Source organism: Erythrolamprus reginae, unplaced genomic scaffold (assembly GCF_031021105.1).
Source record: "Erythrolamprus reginae isolate rEryReg1 unplaced genomic scaffold, rEryReg1.hap1 H_1, whole genome shotgun sequence".
Taxonomy (NCBI): domain Eukaryota; kingdom Metazoa; phylum Chordata; class Lepidosauria; order Squamata; family Dipsadidae; genus Erythrolamprus; species Erythrolamprus reginae.
The window spans coordinates 2,796,903-2,820,105 of NW_027248462.1; the positions used below are offsets into that span (position 1 = coordinate 2,796,903).

Genomic DNA, 23,203 nt, shown 5'->3' on the forward strand with positions numbered 1-23,203 from the left:
CCCAAATAGCTAGTATGAAATTCGGAGATAACTTTGTCAATTTAATTAGATCATGTTTGTTTTCTCTTTTTAATGTTAATATGTAATAAACATTTTTTTTAAAAAAAGAAATCCAACAGTTAAAACTAGTCTAAAAACTAATATAAAACCCCAATATATTTAAAACAATCATCCACATCCATTCAATTACAACCATATGAATGACCTAAGAATAGGAAATAGGATTCATATTCATCATAATTAAGGCAAAAAATGGCACTGAAGTGTAGCTTGGAATTATATATGCCAGTTCATATTTTTGCAATATTGTATCAGTTCCAAGGTTGCCCATGTTATGAGCCCATTTTTAACGAATGTGAAAACACTTAAAACATAGCACAAAATTGAAAGTAAGGTATTTATAATCTGTAAAAATCTAATTGTCTGATTACCTGAAAGGTAAGCAGCATATAAGAGAAGCATTTTCTGTATTGGCCCAACTACTTTGAAATTCAATGACAAGACGAGTTTGCTAATCATCTCTTTTTTGTGCATCTGCAAAGAGTCCTTAATTTATAAATTACTCCTCTTCATAGTTTATTTGTACAGTGTTCTCCCAGATTTTTCACTTAGAAAGTGAAGTCTGGAAAGATGTTATAAGAATGGAAGAAATTAAAGATATTGGGGTTTCTAGAAAGTAATCCCAAGGGTCTACCTGTGGAATCTTGTAGTTGGCAAGGACTGTGGCCATGTTGAATGAGGTCTCTGTCAAACGTCCTCCAATAGCAGCAATAAACATTTTCTTTAAATCACAGGTAAAATTGGGAACAAACTTCTGCTTTGTAGAAAGTAAACTCAGGATTGCTTTATAGGTAATCCTTGCAGGGAAACAGTTGTTCACAATGTGGAAACCCAGTGTGGTGTTCTGTAAGAGCTCAGGGTTCCTATTGATCTCCTTGACAGCAAACGCCAAAGCAAGGATGTGTTGATACATCTTTGGCACAGAACTGCAACAAAAACTATCAATTTAACTAAAATATGTCCTATCTTTCTCTTGTACTTGGGTATTCAAATCTATAAAACTGAATGCCTTGAACCATCCATCTATTAACATAGATGCAGTCACTTCAAACTACAGTTGCTGAAACTCATCAGTAATAGGTGGAAGAGACTTTAAAACCCTCAATTAACTGATCTCCTCAAAAGAGTTGCTATGCCTTGTCTCACTGCAAGGAAAAACTCAATGTGACTTCAGATCGGTGTCTGAATGTACTATGAGAAAGCAGTTCCTTGAGTTGACAAAATAATATGTCACAGGAAAGTTGTTTTTTTATTTAATCTCCTGCCATAATTTGTCTTTGGAAAGAAACAGTTTACAACTATTAAACAGGAAATGTGCTTTCAATCCATATCTATTTTTTATACTCCTTGTCTAATATCTAGACTTACTAACAAATCTCATTTCAAGTATGTAAAATCCATGGCATGTATTTGTTAATAATACAGTACATGAATCTTTAGAGCATCATTGATGGTAATATCAGACAAGCATAGAAACAGTCAAAGAAGTAGTTCAGATTCGCAATTGTTGGTGGACTGGTCCATAGAATCACCAAAAGTGAACATTATCACGTTATCCATTCAAGATGCTACCACAAAGAAAATCAGGTTAACCTATTCTCCAAAGCACCTAAAGGTGGGGAAAGAAGCAATGGGTTGAAAATAACCAAAAGAGATCCAATCTAGAACTAGGGGGAAATTTCTTGACAGAACAATTAATCAGTGGAATAGCTTGCTTCCACAGATTGCAATGTTCCAATGCTGTAGATTTTTAAAAAGAGATTTAACAAACATTTGTCTGAAAAGATTGCTGGGCTCAAAGATCTTCAAGGTCCTTTTCAACTATTGCCATTCAAAGCAAAGTAGACTTTCATATACATAAAATTTTCCTATGTCTACAAAATTAAATTTGATAGCATCATTTTTGACTATCCATGTGGCTTCTAAGATAATTATCACAAAACTGGAATGTTTTCTCCAAATACATTCTTTTTTTTTTCACTGTGAGTGTTCTATATGCACGTGTTGCTTGTTTGTACTTCCATCTTTTTCAATTTTTTAATGCTCTTTGAACTAATGCCATTAGGGAGAAAAATAGTTTTGTATTTCAGAAGCTACTTTGCAATCTTCATTTCTTTTTTAGGGAAGGTGAGAAAAGAGATGGGATTTCCATTATTTGACTATAAACTAAATAAGATTCTGTATGGGTTACTATGTCTTATATTTAATAAAACTTCCATTTCTTTACATTCTCCTCTATTATTTCTCCTCATTCTAAAGATAAATTATATTATCTAAAGTGAACTGATCTGCAAATAAAGAGGGTATGACTGTTTTCTATCTTAGTCCTATTAAAGTAATACCAGAATATTATATGAGATCAGAATAAAATGGCTTCAAAATACACATCTCTCTACGCTATTCAACAAATGATACTTTAAAAACAGATAATTCCCAATGACATTGCGGGTATGAAAACTTATCACTGTTATCCTGCTGCTTAACTCTTTTTTCCCAAATTATTTTGCTCTTACTAGTTTGAAGAGAGAAAAAAATAGAATTCCATACATCACTTCATTAATCAAGGTCTGAGAAGGCTCTTCTGTGAAGGAAGGGCTGTTATGAAAGAAGAAAGCTTGTGAGACAATTGCCCCCAAAATAATAGTTCCTGGCTGAGCAAATTGATGAGCTATAGGAAGAGGATCATCAGGTATGCTACAATTCATAGCATTTATTTTGCATGTAATACAGAACAGGAACACAAGAAGCATAATTGCTATCAATTCCATCTCAGTATTGATAATTTCCTAAAACAGGTAGATGTCCCTGCAAAGAAAAATACCCTATCTTTACACTATTAATCTATATGGCATTGATTTTTCCATATCCTTACATATATGGTCTCAAGGTAGTTGCCACAGTACTACAATGAAATAGGAGAGGGAGAAGGGAAAAAAGAAGAGAAAAATTACAGAAACTATTAATAATGAAATAGAGATAAAACAGGTTGAAGCATTTGAATGGGGATCCTTCAAATGATAGCTGTCTATATTCAACAAAATATATTTTAAAGTTAGGTAAATGCATTTGCAGCAGGTTGACTTTCTAAAATTCAGCTTCATAGGGAACCTATAATTTGTACCATTGAGGAAATAATCAAGTATTCTCCATATTTTATAATCTCTCCTGAGAAAAGGACTCGCAAATATGTATTTAATTACAGTAATTTGATTTGATAATTTTTTACACCATGGAAGTGCAATAAACTTTTTAAAAATGAAATGTCTTGACAGATATATAAGGCAAACTTCATATACAATAAATTGATAGAGTGATTAAAACTGAAAAGTATACTAGGTAAATCTAGTACACTGCATTCATTTTTATGCATACATTAATTACTCTAAGATGCTTATCAAATCAAAGAAATCTTTTATCTATCTATCTGAGGTATCATTATACCATTCCAATATATCAACATCTTTAATAACTTTAACGTTAACTTTAATATGAAACTCAACAAACATCATTCATTAAATGGAGGAAGGATTTACCATGTACCACATAGTCCAGCAATACTAGATTCAATCTGTCAGTTCAAAATTCCACAACTGGCTATCGACCTACTCATCAGATAAAAGCCAAACTGTTACAACTGTTTTATTGTATTCAAACAGTGAAATTTCTCTTTTTGTTTTATTGTTGTATTAGGCCAGTTGATATGCCAATTTACATATTGGTAATCAAAACCACTCAGATTTTTTAATTGTGGCTTCCATTTCCACATCCTGAATAGGATTTTCACTCACACACTATCTGCCAGGATTCTCTGTATAAGTGGGGCATAGTATCCATCCCCCTCAGTGTTACTGTGGGATCCCATGTCAAAATGTAAATCACATCATGACCAACTATAAGCTGAGTACATATTCTGGTCCAGACTTTTTTCTTTTAGTAATGTTAATTAATATTATTAGTCCATATAATATATGATATTCCAAGTGTTAGCTACGATTTCCTAAAAGAAATTAGGCAATGAGACAAAGAGGGCAAAAGTGACAAAAGTTTATTTGGATGAGATAATATCTCTCACACACCAAGCAGTTTGCAAAGCACAGTGTGACCCCCTCATGGAGTTCACGCCTTTACAGAAGCAAAAAGCAGGTCAGTTATACCCTAACATACTCCTCCCAGTCCTACGCCAGCTAGCCTGATGTGGTAGGTCACAAACTAAGTTCACTCCCTAAAACACCTGCCCTCTTCTTAAGAAGCCATAGTAAAAATTTAATGATTGTCTGTCTATGTGTTCTTTCAAGTGTATACTTCTTCCTTATCTATAGGATAAACTAAGCCAATAGGCTCTGTCTAATCTCCCCCCACCCTTAACAATAGTTACTCATCCTCTAACTGCAAGGTACATTCTGTTACAAATAGCACTTCTTGCAACTTTTAGTTTAAAAGGTCAGAGGCAAAGGACAAAGGCATTTTACAAGTTAAAAAAACGGACTCTGTTTTAACATCTTTCACTAAGTAAATATTAGCTATTTCCTCCTAACTTATTGATAGTTGCAAATTTCATTAATTTCCCTTCTAGCCACTCATCTAGATCATTTATGAAGTGTTGAAGAATACTGGGCCTAAGAAAGAATCTTCAGGTAAGCTACTGAATGTTTCCTTCCATATGACAGGGGTCCAAATAGTATCCAAAACTAAATCAGAATCTAAGGAAAGTATTCTTCAAAGCTCCAATTTATTAACAGAGCCAGGTTGGTTACATCTGGGTGAAACTTGAAGTCCCTTGGGTTTAACCACCCAGTTGAAAGTTCAAGCCCTTGCCTCCACACCCACAAATCCAACAATTTGTCCAATCTTCAATTACCATGCTGGCAGAGTTCACCCATCTCTTTCTATGCAGGTGCAGAGATGCAGAGACAAAGGCTGACCTTGGTTTCCTAGAAAGAATTTGTTCTGGCTGCATGCCAGCAACTTCAAATAATTCCCCCCTTCCATTCTCCCCCAATACAAAATGCATACTAAAATAGTATAAAGTGTGACAGGCCTAAGATCCCAATTAAAATAGCTTTGGCCTGACAGGTGGTCTCTCATCAGAAGAGAAATATATTTTAAGGGGAGAAAAAGAAAAATAACATAGGGAATTAACACAATATTATTAACCACCCCTGCCCTCTCCCCCCCCCCCCCCCGGAACTCTTTGGCTTGTCCAGATATTCATCATGGAATTGCTTCACTAGCCTTTTAGTTTTTACATTCTATCTTTTACCCAGGTAACTTCTGACAATGGGTATCCTTCCATGTGCTAAATATTGTAACTGACCCCAATAGATTATGGAGTCCAAAATTTTCTTTATTTCATAATGAGTCTCCCCTTGTATAATTACAGGAAAAGAGGGAGGTTGAATTTGTCATCTTAAGTTGATCTAATGACAAGTTTTAATAATTGTCTACTTTGTTTAATTCCTTATTATACATAAAGCTTGTTACTTTGTGCCAGTGTTTTTCAAATAGTGGGGTGGACCCTCCTGTTGGGGGGTGCAAAGCTATTCCAAGGTGGTATGTGTGACCTCGGGGAACATGTGTGGCCCCTCTCAATCAATTTCCCCAGATGGGGAATGTTTTCCCAGTTGCATACTGCTCCAAGCAGTTGTGAGGCGGGGTGCTTGTGTGGGTTCTTGTTGTTTTCAGCAGGTGCCACAGTAGCCATGAATGGCTTGGTAAATCTGTTGCTGGACAAGGAGAAACAACCTTTGCAGCTGGGTTAAAACTTTGAATGGCACCCTAATACCTCCTTCCACACCATTCACTATGAGTGCCCAGCAGAGGTGGTGCTTATGGGCCAGGCCAGTCATCCCAAAACATTGAGTTGATTCATGGATGCCAAGATTCATGGATGCCAAGTGTATCGGTGGTTATTGAAATGGATGTCCATGTGCTGCCTCTATGTTGGTTGAGGCAGGCAGGATTCCCTTGAGCACCATATGTTGGGGGTCAAGGGGAAGGGAGGGTTTTGCCTTCTCTTTCTGCTCAAGATCTCCATGTACAATTGGTAGGCCACTGTGTGACACAGAATGCTGGACTCAATGGGCTTTGGCCTGATTCAGCATGGCTCTTCTTATGTTCTTATTTTCTTATGATTAAGCTCCAAGTCTCCAGAGAGGGGTGGCATACAAATATAATAATAATAATAATAATAATAATAATAATAATAATAATAATATCGTTATCGTTATCGTTATCGTTATCGTTGTCGTTGTCGTTATTATTATTATTATTATTATTATTATTATTATTATTATTATTATTATTATTATTAAGCTGGTCTGTCCCCATGTCAAAAGATGGCCCTAATCACAGTAGCCTATGCCTGCCTAACCAAATACAGCCTCACTGAGTTCAGTGTGACTTACTCCCAGATAAGTGTGTAGAGCCAAGTTTGTTTGCAGTTTACAATAAGTAAAATAATAAATATTAACACCAAACCTCCATTGGAGCAAAGATTGGAGAGTTGGGGGTTTGTGGAATGTTACACCTCCGGGGGGGGGGGGGGGGGCTTAACAAAAAATAATTGAGAAGCACAGCTTTATTTTTATTATTTTTATTCATTTTTCTAAAAACAAATATGTTTTGCAGAATTTAAAGTGTTTCATTATTTTATAAGAATGTGAATATCAAAATGTGCCCCCACCTTAATATCTCCCATCAATATAATCTTGATAGAAATCCACACATGGAAATATTAAACTTAACAGCAAATTTATGGACGTAGTAAATGGTAAATGGAACTAATCTTTGGCTGGGTCCTTTTTCAGTTTGGATTTGTGGTACTTATGTCCAATACCATATGGCGCATGTGCAACAATAGTGCCCAATTGCTGTGCTCCTTCAATGTGAAACATCTTGTCATCAAAGAAAGTGTGAGGTCTGATTTTTGCCAAGATTGGTCCCTTACACTGCTTTATGCACAAATGAAGACAAAGTAAAATTCTTTAAACCTTTCATAGATCAGTAATCCTTCTTCTCTTATTAAAACTTGGTCATTGGGCAAGTGGAATACAAAAACGCTTCTATTTTTTTATAGAATATCAACTATGGGGATTAAACCCTTAAATGAAAAAATGTGTTATTTATGGTGACCTAGTTTAAACAAGAAGAAAGAATTGGGAACAGAAAGACATGTTCATAAGTGGTTAACATATCTACAATTAAGAGATAACTTTAACTTAATTAAGAAAAGATGTGACTTTAAATTTAGAAAAAGTACAATTGCCTGGTGTGTTAATGGTAATCTTGTTAGGGATGAGGTTTACAAAATGTTATTGAAACTGAATTTGAAAAAAGTGATAAAAGTTTCATGATTCAATGAATAATTTTTTCAGCTATAATATAATAATTGTGAAATGGGAAAATATGTGGCTTTTTAGACTGGATTTTATATTGAATTATAAACTGAAAGAAAATTTCTATAAGATTAGGTATTACTGTCAAGTATGTTTAAGTCAAAACTTGCATTCAGGTAATCATCACTCCCATAACAATGAGTAGAATACATCCATTCTTTGACTATTTTAAAGGCTTATTTTTTTCTGTATCAAGTTTTATGTATAAATTAAGTTAAATCAAGATCATGGTGACTTTTTAAAATTATATCAAGGTAAATTAATTTACAAAAAAATCCACAAAAACATTTCACAATAGCCTAAAAAAATTTTAATATTTATTTTTTTAAAGGAAATGACAGTTACTGTTTCATCCTTACTAAATTTTCCTTCTTGTTCATCTCCGGTCTCAGTAAAACAATGTAGCATTTGGGGGAAAATATACACCCCAGTAAACCAGCACTGGAGGATAAGATAGAGAAGATCTCCACAGCTACCATGTATTTCCCTTTGGTGCTCAGGTAGGTTGGAACAAATGTCAGCCAAACACTGCAAAACACCAACATGCTGAAAGTAATGAACTTGGCCTCATTGAAGCTGCTGGGAAGCTTCCTGGCTTGGAAAGCAATGTTAAAACTGACACTAGCCAGGAATCCCATGTAACCCAGGACACAGTAAAACATGATCACAGAGCCTTCATTGCATTCCACTATGATTTCTCCCTTCACTGAGTGTGAGTCTGTATCTGGGAAAGGAGGAGAGGTAATCAGCCAAACAGTGCAAATTCCCACCTGGATGAAAGAACCCAAAAAGACAAGAGAAATGGCCAGTCCTTTTCCTACCCATTTCCTCAGGGCAGATCCTGGTTTAGTTGCCATAAATGCCAGAATCACAGTCATGGTTTTTGCCAATACAGATGAAAGGGCCACTGCAAAAGTAATGCCAAAAGTCATTTGCCGGAGAAGGCAAGTCATCTTTTTAGGTCTTCCGATGAAGAGTAAGGAGCAGAGGAAGCATAGGAGAAGGGAAAGGAGGAGGATACAAGTGAGGCCCCAGTTATTGGCTTTGACAATTGGAGTCTCTCGATGCATCCAAAATATTCCAAGCACGAGGACTGTAATCAAAGAGAAAATAATAGCCAAAGTAGCCAAGTGGATTCCTAAAGGTTCGTCATAAGAGAGATAGGTCAACACTTTGGGAATACATTGATTTTGGATATTGTTGGGATATTCATTTTCAGGACATTTCATGCAGACATCCATATCTGGAAAAAAGAAAAAAAGAAGACATATGTCCAATATATCAAACTTTCCATCAGTATAGAATATATGGAGTGTGGGCCTGGTCTTCTATTACAGTCCTGCTTCGATGCCCTGCTTGATGCACATTCAGATCCTGAGTGGCTACAGTCAATGGGCAGTGAGTTCAGTGATTAACAGAGGAAGGGTTGTATTGGTCTGTGCAACCTGAACCACTAAGAGTGCCTGGGGGGATGGATCCTCCCAGATGGCTTTGTCGGATAAGTCCAAGTTGGGTTGTCCAAGGACGTAGTCTCTGAAAAATGGAGAGAAGCCACCTCCTTGTGGATCCCTTCAGAATATGATGGTCACTCTTCATGCTCCTGGTTATGGGTCTGCCTGCTCCCAAAAGACTTGGCACAAATCTTATCAAGCACCTTTGCCCTGTGAATTTTCATTGCACTAGGCAGACCAGGAAACTTTATCTGGCCTGGTTGATGTTCATGGGTGCAGGCAGGAAGACTGCCCCTTGTGGTCTGTAAGGGCTCCAAGGTAGATGCCCTTATGGAGCTGAGCCTTGTGTTTTGCCTTGCCTACTTCTGCCATAGTGAAGGAGAAGCTTGGCAGCTGTTGAATATTTAGCTTAGTTTAGTTTTATTAGATTTGTATGCCGCCCCTCTCCGAAGACTCAGGGCAGCTCACAACAACAGCAATACAATATACAAAGTACAAATCCAATATAAGTTAAAAGCAATTCAAAACCCCAAAATATTAAAAAATGATCATTACTACACAATCATACCATTCTAATATATTACAGTCAGAAAAAGGTGGTGCTGGGGGAACAAGATAGTTATTCCCCCCATGCCTGGCAACATAGATAGGTTTTCAATCTTGCAGAAGGCAGAAAAAGTAGGGGCAGTTCGAATCTCTGGGGGGAGTTGATTCCAGAGGGCCAGGGCCACCACAGAGAAGGCTCTTCCCCTGGGTCCTGCCAAACAGAATTATTTAGTCGACGGGACCTGGAGAAGGCCAACTCTGTGGGACCTGATTGGCCGCTGGGATTTCTGCAGCAGAAGGCAGCCCTGGAGATATTCTGGTCCAATGCAAGGTAGGGCTTTATAGATCATTACCAGCAATTTGAATTGTGACCGGAAACTGGTCAGCAACCAGTGCAGGCTGTGGAGTGTTGCCGAGATGTGGGCAAATCTGGGAAGCCCCGCAATAGCTCTCACGACCACATTCTGCACAATCTGAAGTTTCCGAACACTTTTCAAAGGAAGCCCCATGTAGAGAGTGTTGCAGTAGTCAAATCTCAAGGTGACAAGGGCATGAGTGACTGTAAGCAGTGACTCTCGGTCCAAATAGGGCCACAACTGGTGCACTAGGTGGACCTAGGCAAACGCCCCCTCACCACAGCTGAAAGATGGTGCTCTAATGTTAATTGTGGAATTGTCCTTGGGAGGCAAGACCCACAGCATCATGCCAGGGTTGAATTTGAGCCTATTGACACCCATCCAGGCCCCAACAGCCTCCAAGCATTGGCACACCACTTCCACTGCTTCGCTGACTGGACATGGGGTGGAGATGTACAACTGGGTATCATCAGTGTACTGATGATACCTCACCCCATGCCCCTGGATGATCTCACCCAGCGGTTTCATGTAGATATTAAATAGTAGGGGAGAGAGGACTGATCCCTGAGGTACCCCACAAGGGAGAGACCTAGATGTTGACCTCTGGGCCCCCACTAACACCAACTGTGACCGACCGGAGAGGTAGGAGGGGAACCACTGAAGAACAATGCCTCCCCCTCCCAACCCCTCCAGCCGGCGCAGAAAGATACCATGGTCAATGGTATCAAAAGCTGCTGAGAGGTAAAGAGGCACCAGGACAGAGGGCAAGCCCCATATCCGGACCCGCCAGAGATCATCCATCAGCACAACCAAAGCAGTTTCCGTGCTGTAGCCAGGCCTGAATCCTGACTGTTGAGGCCTAGATAATCAGCTTATTCCAAGGATCACTGGAGCACCACCACCTTCTTGACAACCTTCCCCATAAAGGGAAGGTTGGAGACTGGACAATAGTTATTAAGTACGGATGGGTCCAGGGAAGGCTTCTTGAGGAGGGGGTGCACAAGTGCCTATTTATAAGGTGCCAGAAAAGACCCCCCTTCAAAGAAGCGTTGACAATCTCCTGGACCCAGCTGCATGTCACCTCCCTGCTGGCCAAAACCAGCCAGGAGGGACACGGATCCAGTAAACAGGTGGCGGAACTCACAGCTCCAATGGACAAGAAGTAAACTTCAGAAGCCGTGTAAAAGCATATGCAAACAAATAAAAGTAGAATGTCTCAAATACCACAGCATACAAGAGGAAAACCTCCTATGCATCAAATCCAATCGAGCCTTCTACAAGGCTCATTTGTTGACAAAACAACAAACTCAAGGACTCTAGACCTATCCCACCTCTCAAAGGACCCAACAACAAAGAATACCACGAAGAGAAGTACAGTAGAGAAGAAGCTGGTAGCTACAGGCCAGTTAGCTTGACATCAGTTGTAGTTAAAATGATGGAGACTCTACTCAAAAAGAGGATGAATCAGCATCTAAAAAACAATAACTTATTGGACCCAAATCAGCATGGCTTTACTGAAGGCAAATTGTGTCAGACTAATCTCATTGAGTTCTTTGACTATGTCACAAAGGTGTTGGATCAAGGTGATGCCGTGGATATTGCCTATCTGGACTTCAGCAAAGCCTTTGATACGGTTCCACATAAAGAGCTGATAGATAAATTAGCGAAGATTGGACTTAATCCCTGGATAGTTCAGTGGATTTCAAGCTGGCTGAAGAATAGACATCAGAGAGTTATTGTTAATGGCGAGTGTTCTGAGCAGAGACAGGTTACAAGCGGTGTGCCACAAGGGTCTGTTCTGGGTCCTATTCTTTTTAATATGTTTGTGAGTGACATAGGGGAAGGTTTGGTAGGGAAGGTTTGCCTATTTGCCGATGACTCTAAAGTGTGCAATAGGGTTGATATTCCTGGAGGGGTCTGTAATATGGTAAATGATTTAGCGTTACTAGATAAATGGTCAAAGCAATGGAAACTGCAGTTTAATGTTTCCAAATGTAAAATAATGCACTTGGGGAAAAGGAATCCTCAATCTGAGTATTGCATTGGCAGTTCTGTGTTAGCAAAAACTTCAGAAGAGAAGGATTTAGGGGTAGTGATTTCTGAGTCTCAAAATGGGTGAGCAGTGTGGTCAGGCGGTAGGAAAGGCAAGTAGGATGCTTGGCTGCATAGCTAGAGGTATAACAAGCAGGAAGAGGGAGATTGTGATCCCCTTATATAGAGCGCTGGTGAGACCACATTTGGAATACTGTGTTCAGTTCTGGAGACCTCACCTACAAAAAGATATTGACAAAATTGAACGGATCCAAAGACGGGCTACAAGAATGGTGGAAGGTCTTAAGTATAAAACGTATCAGGAAAGACTTAATGAACTCAATCTATATAGTCTGGAAGACAGAATGAAAAGGGGGGACATGATCGAAACATTTAAATATGTTAAAGGGTTAAATAGAGTTCAGGAGGGAAGTGTTTTTAACAGGAAAGTGAACACAAGAACAAGGGGACACAATCTGAAGTTAGTTGGGGGAAAGATCAAAGGCAACATAAGAAAATATTATTTTACTGAAAGAGTAGTAGATCCTTGGAACAAACTTCCAGCAGACGTGGTTGGTAAATCCACAGTAACCGAATTTAAACATGCCTGGGATAAACATATATCCATTGTAAGATAAAATACAGGAAATAGTATAAGGGCAGACTAGATGGACCATGAGGTCTTTTTCTGCTGACAGTCTTCTATGTTTCTATGTTTCTAAGATTCATCCAAAGCTAACCTTCTCAGCTCATTCTTTGGCTCTGTCTTTGTCAACAGCAATGGCTCATTCCCCAAAATTCATCACTCATACCTCAAACTCTCTCAATGACCTAACCCAAATAGGCTTCACTGAAGACCGAGTTGAAAAGCATTACGTGACCTTAAACCTTCCCTGTCACATAGACCAGATTGTCTATGTGCATATTTCCTAAAAAATCTCTCTTCTGCTATAGCAAAATCACTGAGCATAATCTTCAAAAAAATCCTTCAGAACCAGCACACTTCCTAAACTATGGTCAAAAGCTACAGTCATCCCCATCTTCAAAAAAAGAGACCCCTCTCCTGTCAATAACTACAGACCAATACCCCTTTGCTGCATCCCATGCAAAGTCATGGAATCAATTATAAACCAATCAATTACTCTTGACCTAGAAACTAATAATCTGCTCTCTAACAAACAATTTGGATTCAGAAAAAAACTATCATGCAATCTGCAGCTCCTCCACTGCAAAAACATATGGGCAACTCATCTTGATGAAGGAAAATCTATAGAGGCAATTTATATTGACTTCTGCAAAGCCTTTGATTCAGTGGTCCATGACAAACTACTTCTAAATCTCAAATCCTATGGCATCTCAGGATCCATCCTCAGCTGGATTGCAGCATTCCTGTCAAACAGACAACAAGTGGTCAAAATAGAAGCTCCATATCCACACCTGTCCCTGTTAAAAGCGGTGCCCCCCAAGGTAGCATACGGGGACCAACGTTCTTCATTCTCTACATCAATGACCTTTGCAATCTCATCACAAGCAACTGTGTTCTATTTGCAGATGATGTAAAACTCTTCAATCCCACCGGTAACACAACTCCTCTCCAAAAAGACCTAGACTCGGTTTCTGACTGGTCTAACACATGGCAACTCCAAATCTCAACCAGCAAATGCTCTGTCCTACACATCGGCAAAAAGAATCAGAACTTCAAATTCAAACTGAATAAACAAATTATCACAGATAATCCCCACTCAGTCAAGGACCTTGGAGTACTAATAACTAAAGATTTAAGTGCCAAAGCCCACTGCAACAATATCACCAAGAAGGCTTCAAGAGTTGTTAATTTAATCCTATGTAGCTTCTACTCTGAAAATCTCACACTACTTACCAGAGCTTACAAAATGTTCGCCAGACCCATCCTAGAATACAGCTCATCTGTTTGGAACCCATACCATATTTCTGACACCCTCGAAAATGTCCAAAGATACTTCACCAGAAGAGCCCCTCACTCCTCTACCCAAAGCAGAATACCCTACAAAACTAGACTTACAACCCTGGGACTAGAAAGCTTAGAACTATGACACCTTAAACATGATCTAAATATTGCCCATAAGATCATATGCTGCAATGTCCTGCCTGTCAAAGACTACTTCAGCTTCAACCACAACAACACAAGAGCACACAACAGATTCAAGCTTGACTTTAAAAAATACAACTTTAGTAATTGAGTTGTTAAAGCGTGGAACTCATTACCTCTCTAGATTCCTAAGAGGTGTACATAACTGCACTAGAGTGCCTTCCATCCCCTGTCTCTCCTATATCTCCTATATCTTCTCTTCTTTCCCTATATCTTTTCTGCTATTCTCTCATACATACATTTTATTCCTATATTTTCTCTTCTATTCTTTCTCTAATACATTTCACTCGAGTATATCCTCTATAATCTTCATTGTGTATTATTGTGTATTGTACAAAATAAATAAATAAATAAAAATAAAATAAATAAAATGGCCATACTTCACTTCCATGAAGACAAGATGGCTTCCACCCTTCAAAATGGCCACCACTCAACATTCTTGGATGTTAGCTCCACCCACTATTAAGAATGTGTACCTCCTTAGCATCAGAGTGTGTTAATATAAGGCAACTAACAGGTGGAACAGAGTTCTTTTCAGGTGGGGAGGGGGAGTAGAATGTTTAAACTCCCAGTCTAAACATGTGTCATATGCTGGCCATGTCATGACCAGTTTAATGAAGGGGTAACATCAAAGCAGGTTAATATAAAGCAAATGGCAGTTAGAACAGTGTTATTTTCAGGTAGGGAAGGGAGTAGAACATATCCTTTCTTAGTGAGCATCTAAAAGCCAAGTTTCAAGTTTGTAGGTTTTAGAGTTCTGGAGATTTTGTGATGATGGAGTGATATTTGGCTTTATATATATAGTTTTATAGCAGCAAGGCTAGCAAAGATGTGTGAAAACCTATCAGCTTAATGTTGGAAATGTAATCAAATCGCAGATTCATATTATCATATGTAGTGAACATGCCCAAAGGCAAAAAAAATTGGACTAAAATGCATACTTGGTTTTTAAAAATGATAAAACAACAAATAGATTTGAAACCAGAAATATTTCTGCTGGGGATACTACCAGAACAGTATAATAAAGGCAATACATATTTTGCATAAAGTAATAGCAGCAAGAATAGTGTTTGCAAACAATGGAAAAATGAAAAGGTCCCAACAGACGAATGTGTAATAAAAAATATTAGAATATGCTGATGTGGATAAATTGACACTTAAGATCAAAGAAAAAGAAGAAACAATACTTTTTAACATAGGATATATTTTATCAATGGTTAACTAACTAAATAAAATTAAAAGTTTTAATGAATCATAGATTACTTTTGTTGGATTCAATTTTATTGGATTTGTTGGATAATTTAGGAAACTCTACATTATCATGTTATTGCAGATGTAAAGAGTAATACTTCACTGAATTATATTTTGTCACATCTTATACATTATACATTAATTTGTCCTTGGTACCAATTTGAGAACGCACATTTTCTTTTCTTGTTTTCCTCCCCAAAAGCTAGGTGCCTCTTATAGGGTATCAGATCATTTATAATCTGGTGTTGTCTTACCCTGTTAATGAATTCCTTTAAAATTTCTTTATGCCTGCTAAATGCACTGTAATATGTTATTATTTTAAAAAAATGCTACTAAGCTGCCTTCCATTGATGTCTTATATACCGCACAAACCACAAGAGCTGTGAAAATATCTACAAACCCCTTGCATCCTGGACATAAACTGTTTCAACTGTCCCTCATAACTACGCTATAGGACATATCTGCTGGTAGGTGAGCCATTGCCCTAACTCAGCTCCAACGTGCATATGTGTGCCGGCCAGCTGATTTTTTGCCTCGCACAGAGGCTCTGGGAGGGTACTTTTGGCTTCCAGAGTGCCTCCTGGGGGATTGGGGAGGCATTTTTACCCTTCTTCGGCTCTAGGAAAGCCTTTGGAGCCTGAGAAAGGCAAAACACGAGCCTACTGGGCCCATCAGAAGTTGGAAAACAGTCAATTTCCAGCCATTAGAAGGCCTCTGGGGTGTGTGGGGGGCATTGAATTATGAATGTGGGCACTCGCGCATGTGTGATAGCATGTGCCCACACTTTTTTGGCATCCGTGGAGAAAAAGGTTTGCCCCCATTGCTATAGGGCATTGCATGCCAGAACAACTAGACAGTTTTTCCCCCAGGCCATCACTCTGCTAAACAATGCCTAATTCCTACAACACTGTCAAACCATTTATAAGGCTGTATTGCTATTATTTTTCCCATCTTTCTATTATCTATTTCCTTATATTCTTATGAATATAATTTAGTTGCTTATGTCTTATGATTTATATTGCTTATCTAGTATCCTAATAGTTTATGCACTGTGTACAAATTACTTGTGTGTCCAATCACACTTGCCAGTAAAAATACTATTCTATTCTATTTTTAAAAAATGTTTAAAATTTTAATTACATATATACATGTATGGGAAGGAAATAAATGAGAGAGCAAGACAGGAGGAAACCAAGAGAGAAAATAAAGAATATTAAGAAGAGGTCTTTTTTTGTATGCTTTTATTATTGCTGTGGTTCATGTGATTTCCTTTAAATAAATCAGAGCTCTGGGTTGGATTTTAACTGGTCAATAAGCAAATCTTTTTGTCCTACCTATTTCGTCAGAAATCTGTCCTTCTGAACAGGGCACACAATCATAACAACAAAATTTCTCTCCTTCTTTCTTTTTTCTGCTGGAGCCTTGATAGCAGTGATCATTGCACACAGAAATAGGAAGAACCTGAACAATAATAGATATGTGAAAATCAATAATTGCATTAATAGAGCTTTCCAACCCAGGAACCCAAAGCAGGATAAAGAAGCAGGAAAAAAAATGAAAATGAAGTAACTTGAGTTAATGGGAGAAAATTCACATTTACTTCTGTTCTAACAGATAATGTAGAATGGCAAAAAATTATGTTTTCATAAAATCTGATAGATATTTGGATTATTTCTAATGGATTTATTAGTGGTTTTTTTCTGAAGATAAGCAAATTCAATCTTCTTCTGGCCTTTTTCAGCCAGAATGTTTAAAACCAGAATGTAGCACTACTGATATTCCCAGAAGTACAAACAGAATGGGATGCAAAATTTCAGTCACAAGATGCTGCCATTCATGGTTAGAATACTGTGTGAAAAATTCAATTTTTGCAACAATTTTACAACAAAAATTCAATATGCAATCATTTTTGCATATACATTAAGAAAATCTACCAAATCAGCATTTTTTTTGCTGGCAACTAGCTAAAATTTTTGCAGATCATTGTTATGTGACTATGGGACACTGAGCCATTTGCCATGTGCCAGAAATGTAATCATGTGACAATTTATTTATCAGATTTGTATGATGCCCCTGCTCCAAAGAGCTCTTTATTTTTATTATTAGCTGACAATCTGCAGCTTTTTCTCACCTGGTTAAAGCTTCTGTGCCATACAATTTGATTGTCATCAACAGTTAATTCTCTACCTGTTGGAGCCCAAGGTTCCAAGGTACCAACCTTCACTCGAAAAAAGGAATTATTGGGGAAAGTAATCCAGTTTACAATATCAAATCCTGTAATCAGTTGTCTGTTTTCATCAAATGCAATAGTGTCTCCCATACTGTTGTTGAATACGATGCTTTTCAAGAAAGAATGTAACTATGTTTAAAGAAAGAAATTAACAGCAAGACTTTGTAATCGTAACAACTACATAAATCTGTTTCAAGCTGAACTAGCCTTCTTTGAAACATGCAAATAATATGCTTCAAATTGTTTGGCAAGATGTCCACAACACCTTTCCCATGCATCCTTTCTAGAACTGGTCTAAGCTCACCAGTTGGCTTTGTGCCTAAACAAGAGTAGAAATCATATCTCCCAATTTCTAGTCTAGTACATTAAATATGAGTGCCCACCACTTGTGCAAGTGGAGCTGCACATCTGCCACTCATGCAGAACATTTCGTTCTCCCATCCTGCCAGTCCGCAAAGCCGTAAAGTTTGGGGATCATTGATCTACAATTAATAATCCGATTGGAAGCTTAGAAGACAGTTTTATCTTTACTGCATTCTGAAACTCTAAACATTATACATAATAATAAAACATAATAAATGTTTAACCTTAACATCTTTCCCACTTCAACAGCCAGAGTTCATAGTTTGCAATGTTTTCTATAGCTCTCAGATTCCAAATCAAATTAATATGTAAAACTACGACTCTTAGAGAAAGCAACAATGGCCATCCCTGTGTAAAGACTGTGGGTCTAGTAAATTTTGTAGAATAGAAAAACTGTTCCTCTTAAACCAAAGATAATTGAAATTAGTACTTATATTTTTCCCATTTATGAAAAAAATACCATATTTTCAGACTATAAGACACATATTAATTTGTGGGGAGGAAAATAGGGAAAAGAATCTGCTTACCAGGTATTCATCTGGCTAGCACATAATTTTATCCCCTGGTTATAGGCTTAAAAAGTAATGATGAAAGAGCTTGCAAGCAGTAAGAGCTGGGAACATCATTAGCATCTGGAAAGAAACCATCTGAAAAAGTAGAGCAATGGAAAAACCCTGCAAAGACCTAGGGCTTGGAAAACATTTTTCTTGACAGACAGTAACAATGAAAGAGCGTGCAATCAAGTAAGAACTGGGGACATCATTAGCACCTGGTTAGGGCTGGAAAGAAACATTTGGAGCAAGTAAAGCAATGAAAAAAACCCTGACAAAACAGGGTTTGGAAAACATTCTTCTTTGCCGAGAGTAACAATGCAAGCAGGTAAGAGCTGGGAACATCATTAGCACCTGGTTAGGACTGGAAAGGAACTTACTCAAAGCAAGTTAGAATAATGAAAAAAAAAACCTGTGAAGACTTAGGGCTTGGAAAACATTCTTCTCAGAGAGAAACAATGAAAGATCCTGCAAGGTAAGAAGCTGGGAAGATCATTAGCAGCTAGTCAGGGCTGGAAAAAAAAAGCTACTTTCAGCGTATAAGAGGCAACCAAATTATCAGCCTCTTTTAGGGAGGAAAAAGGTGCATCTTATACACTGAAAAATATGGTATTCCTACAAAACAGCTACTAATACTAAGCTTTTACTTTTAAAAGAAGTGTTTTGTATTAAACAAAATTCATTGGTATGACATTGCTGTGTAACATTATTCCCAGTAGCATTATGTGTAATATCATTCCCAATATATGATGTTGCAATTAAACAAAGAATTTTTAGGTATTAGAAATAAAATAAAATACCTGCCATGGTTGTAAATCCTTAGCATTTCTATATCTGGATCTGGAGTTGAGTAAGGCATGCAAAGAATGCACCACAACATGTACAGCATTATAAATGTTGTAACTGTGTCCACTCATGCGCATTTCAAATAATATACTTGGCACACTCTCTAACTTCTCATATCCAGTGCATAACACCTTGTTATCTTCATTTATACTAGAAATGTGTAACGGGCAGTCAAATGCCTGCTCCCAAAAATTCTGAATGAAATTGTCTTCTTTTGCCCAAGATGGCCTTACAGTATGAAGAAATTCTTGGAATCCAGGGGGCTCTTTTGACCGAACTGCAAATGACAGAGCACCATAGAAACTCTGTATATCCCAAAGTCTCTGAAAGGACAGTGATTCAAAATTCCAATGGGAAGTAATAATCCATACTTTACTCAAAGGTTTCAGTGAAGTCCAAGATGCTACAAGTATGATCACTCTCAGATTTTGCATGGCTGGTGATAGGGCATAGACTAAACACACCTTAACTTTATCATCCATAAAGAGTTGATCATATCTTAACTCCATTGAAATCAAGTGTATATATTTATCTAGATACGCCTTTGGTGGTGTTCTAAGTATGAAACCATAACAAATGTTGTTTTCAGAGAACAACGGTTCAATTTTCTGCAAAAACATGTCTCCATAGTCATCATCCACAGCCAAGATGCCAATCCAATTCCATCCAAAATGCTGCAGTAATCGAATAACCCCAATGCATTGATGGATTTCATTTGGGACCATTTGGTAGAAGGATGGAAATAGACTTTTCTCACCATGTACTGAAGAAAATGTTCCATAGGCAAGCTGAAAGTTTAGCAAACAATCAGATAAATATCTGAAATGGGATTCATACGTAAGGCACAGGCATTTGTATATGTGCTTGTGCTCACATAGATGTGTGGTGCTTCTGCACATGCACAGAAGCATTAGGGGCAGATGGGCAGAGTTTCCTGTTGATGGTTCATCAATTCGGCCAAATCGGGAGCAACCCACTGCTCATAAGTTATAAAACCAGCACTGAAATTATGCAGCCAGTTTCGTATGCTGGCAATATTACATCAATTAACAGTATTGTCTATCTGTGTCTAAGTACATTTTAACTGAACATAAAAACACTTAAAATATAGCACAAGATTGAAAGCAAGGCATTTATTATCTGAAAAAATCATATTGTTTGATTACCTGAAGGGAATAGAATAGAACAGAAAAGAATAGAATTCTTTATTGGCCAAGTGTGATTGGACACACAAGGAATTTGTTTTGGTGAATATGCTCTCAGTGTAGATAAAGGAAAAGATACCTTTGTCAAGAATCATGAGGTACAACACTTAATTATTGCCATAGGGGTCAAATAAGCAATGGTCAAATAAGCAATTGCCCAACCACTTTGAAATTCAATGTGAGCAGAAGTTGGCTAATCTTGATTGGGGGGAATCTACAGAGTCCTTAATTTCTAAATAATTACTCATTCCTATAGATCATTTGTATTTATATTAATTAAATATACATTACACTCTTCTCCTAGATTTTCCATTATGAAAGTTAACACTGGAAAGGTAATTAAAGGTGCTTTAAGATTGGAAGAAATTAAAGAAACTTTGGATTTTTGAGGAACCATCTCAAGCGTCTACCTGTGGAATCTTGTAGTTGGCAAGAACTGTGGCCATGTTGAATGAGGTCTCTGTCAAACGTCCTCCAATAGCAGCAATAAATGTTTTCTTTAAATCACAGGTAAAGTTGGGAACAAACTTCTGCTGTGTAGAAAGTAAACTCAATGTAGCCTTATAAGTTATCTTTGCAGGGAAATAATTGTTCCCAATGTGGAAACCCAATGTGATGTTCAGTAAGAGCTCAGGATTCCTATTGATCTCCTTGACAGCAAACACCAAAGCAAGGATTTGCTGATACATCTTTGGCAGAGAACTGCAACAAAAACTATCAATATAACTAAATATTGAAAATGTTGCAAGAGGCTAAAAATAATGGTGCCTTTAGGCTACCTGATCGGTAGCTTTATTTGCAAGCTGCTGTATTAACATGGGTGATAGACTTCCTGACTCTCAGCAAACACCAAAGCAAGGATTTGCTGATACATCTTTGGCAGAGAACTGCAACAAAAACTATCAATATAACTAAAGATTGAAAATGTTACAAGAGGCTAAAAATAATGGTGCCTTTAGGCTACCTGATCAGTAGCTTTATTAGCAAGCTGCTGTATTAACATGGGTGAGAGACTTCCTGACTCTATGGTTTTTTCCCCAAACCCCAAAAACTTTAACCTTAGACCATCTACAAGGTCTGTAAGGGATGTGCATAAGGACACCATTATGCCTACCATCCTGTCTTTCTGTCCTATTGTTCAAATTTACCTATACCTACTTTGCTTTTCTTTAGGTTTATATCATCCCTATCATCTTGTATATATTTTGACAAGCAAGCAAACAAACAAACAAACAAATAAATAAGAATGAATTACTAGCCATAGAAGACCACTGTTTTTAGAAGGTCAAAATCTCCCATTAGTATGGCATGCTTTTTATAGTATGACAAAAGTAAAACTCATTAATATTTTCAAACGTATTATATAAGAAATGCTTTTAGCATGGGTAAAGATGAAAGCAAAAATACATATGAAAATGCTTGTTTGGCTCTCTGCAATGGAAGCATTTATCCATCCAATGTAGTAAATCTGGAAAAAATCTTGACATATAAAGATATCTTAAATGTGGAAGAGAAACTTAAAACCAAACAAAAGTTATAGAATCAAGGTGTGAACTAATCACACATGCAAATACATTCAAGATATGAGAAAGATATTAAGAACTATGGTTTCTACAAAGAGATTACAATATTTGGTCCGATAATGTTAGGAGTTAATAAAGTTAATAAAGAAAATGTATACTTTCCTGCTAAGATTAAAAATGGAACATTAACAGCTAAAAGAGAAAATGACATTATGGACAAAAATATTATGATACACTATAGAGAGTGATGGGCTGCCACACTGTGGGTGTTGCTTATTGTAAGGATGTGGCTTGATGGTCATGTATCTGGGTGGGTGTGGCTTGACTGTGATTGGGGATGGTTTAAATGTCATGTGACTGGATGGGAGTGGCTTACCAACCAAAATAAATGGCTCAGGGCCAGACTATTTATGGGGTCCCCTCCTCCCTCATTCCTCACTGTGGGCAGAGAAGGCTCTTCCCCTGGGCCCCACCGGATAACATTGTTTAGTTGACCCGGAGAAGGCCAACTCTGTGGGACCTTATCGGCTGCTGGGATTTGTGCAGCAGAAGATGATCCCGGAGATATTCTGGTCCGATGCCATGTAGGGCTTTATAGGTCATTACCAACACTTTGAATTGTGACTGGAAACTGATCGGCAGCCAATGCAAGCCATGGAGTGTTGAACAAACATTGGCAACCCTGGGTAACCCCACAATGGCTCTCGCGGCCGCATTCTGCACGATCTGAAGTTCCCAAACACTTTTCAAAGGTAGCCCCATGTAGAGAGCGTTGCAGTAATTGAATCTCAAGGTGATGAGGGCATGAGCGACTGTGAGCAGTGACTCCCTGTCCAAATAGGACCGCAACTGGTGCAAACGCCCTCCTCGTCACAGCTGAAAGATGATGTTCCAATATCAGCTGTGGATAGAGGAGGACGCCCAAGTTGTGGACCCTCTCCAAGGGGGGCAGTAATTCTCCCCCCCCCCCCAAGTAATGGACAGACAGATGGAATTGTCCTTGGGAGGCAAAACCCACAGTTACTCTGTTTTGTCCATGTTGAGTTTGAGCTTGTTGACACCATACAGACCCCAACAGCCTCCAGGCACTGGCACATCACTTCCACTGCTTCTCTGACTGGACATAGGGTGGAGATGTATAACTGGGTATCATCAGAATACTGATGATACCTCACCCAATGCCCTTGGATAATCTCACCCAGTTCAAGAATCATCCATGGAGCCAGACCTATAATTAACTGAGAGGCTGTCACTTGAAGATATAGTTG

General features: G+C 38.0%; 1 protein-coding gene across 1 annotated transcript; it reads right to left on the reverse strand.

The window, feature by feature from the left end:
- Positions 1–7,795: 7,795 nt before the first annotated feature.
- On the reverse strand, positions 7,796–21,101 carry LOC139155316 (vomeronasal type-2 receptor 26-like). The gene is made up of 5 exons (XM_070730436.1): positions 20,823–21,101; positions 19,162–19,995; positions 17,349–17,576; positions 16,552–16,678; positions 7,796–8,697 (listed from the first exon to the last, which is right to left on the reverse strand). Exons 1-5 carry the CDS (start codon positions 21,099–21,101, stop codon positions 7,796–7,798), a joined length of 2,370 nt encoding a protein of 789 aa, XP_070586537.1.
- Positions 21,102–23,203: the final 2,102 nt, after the last annotated feature.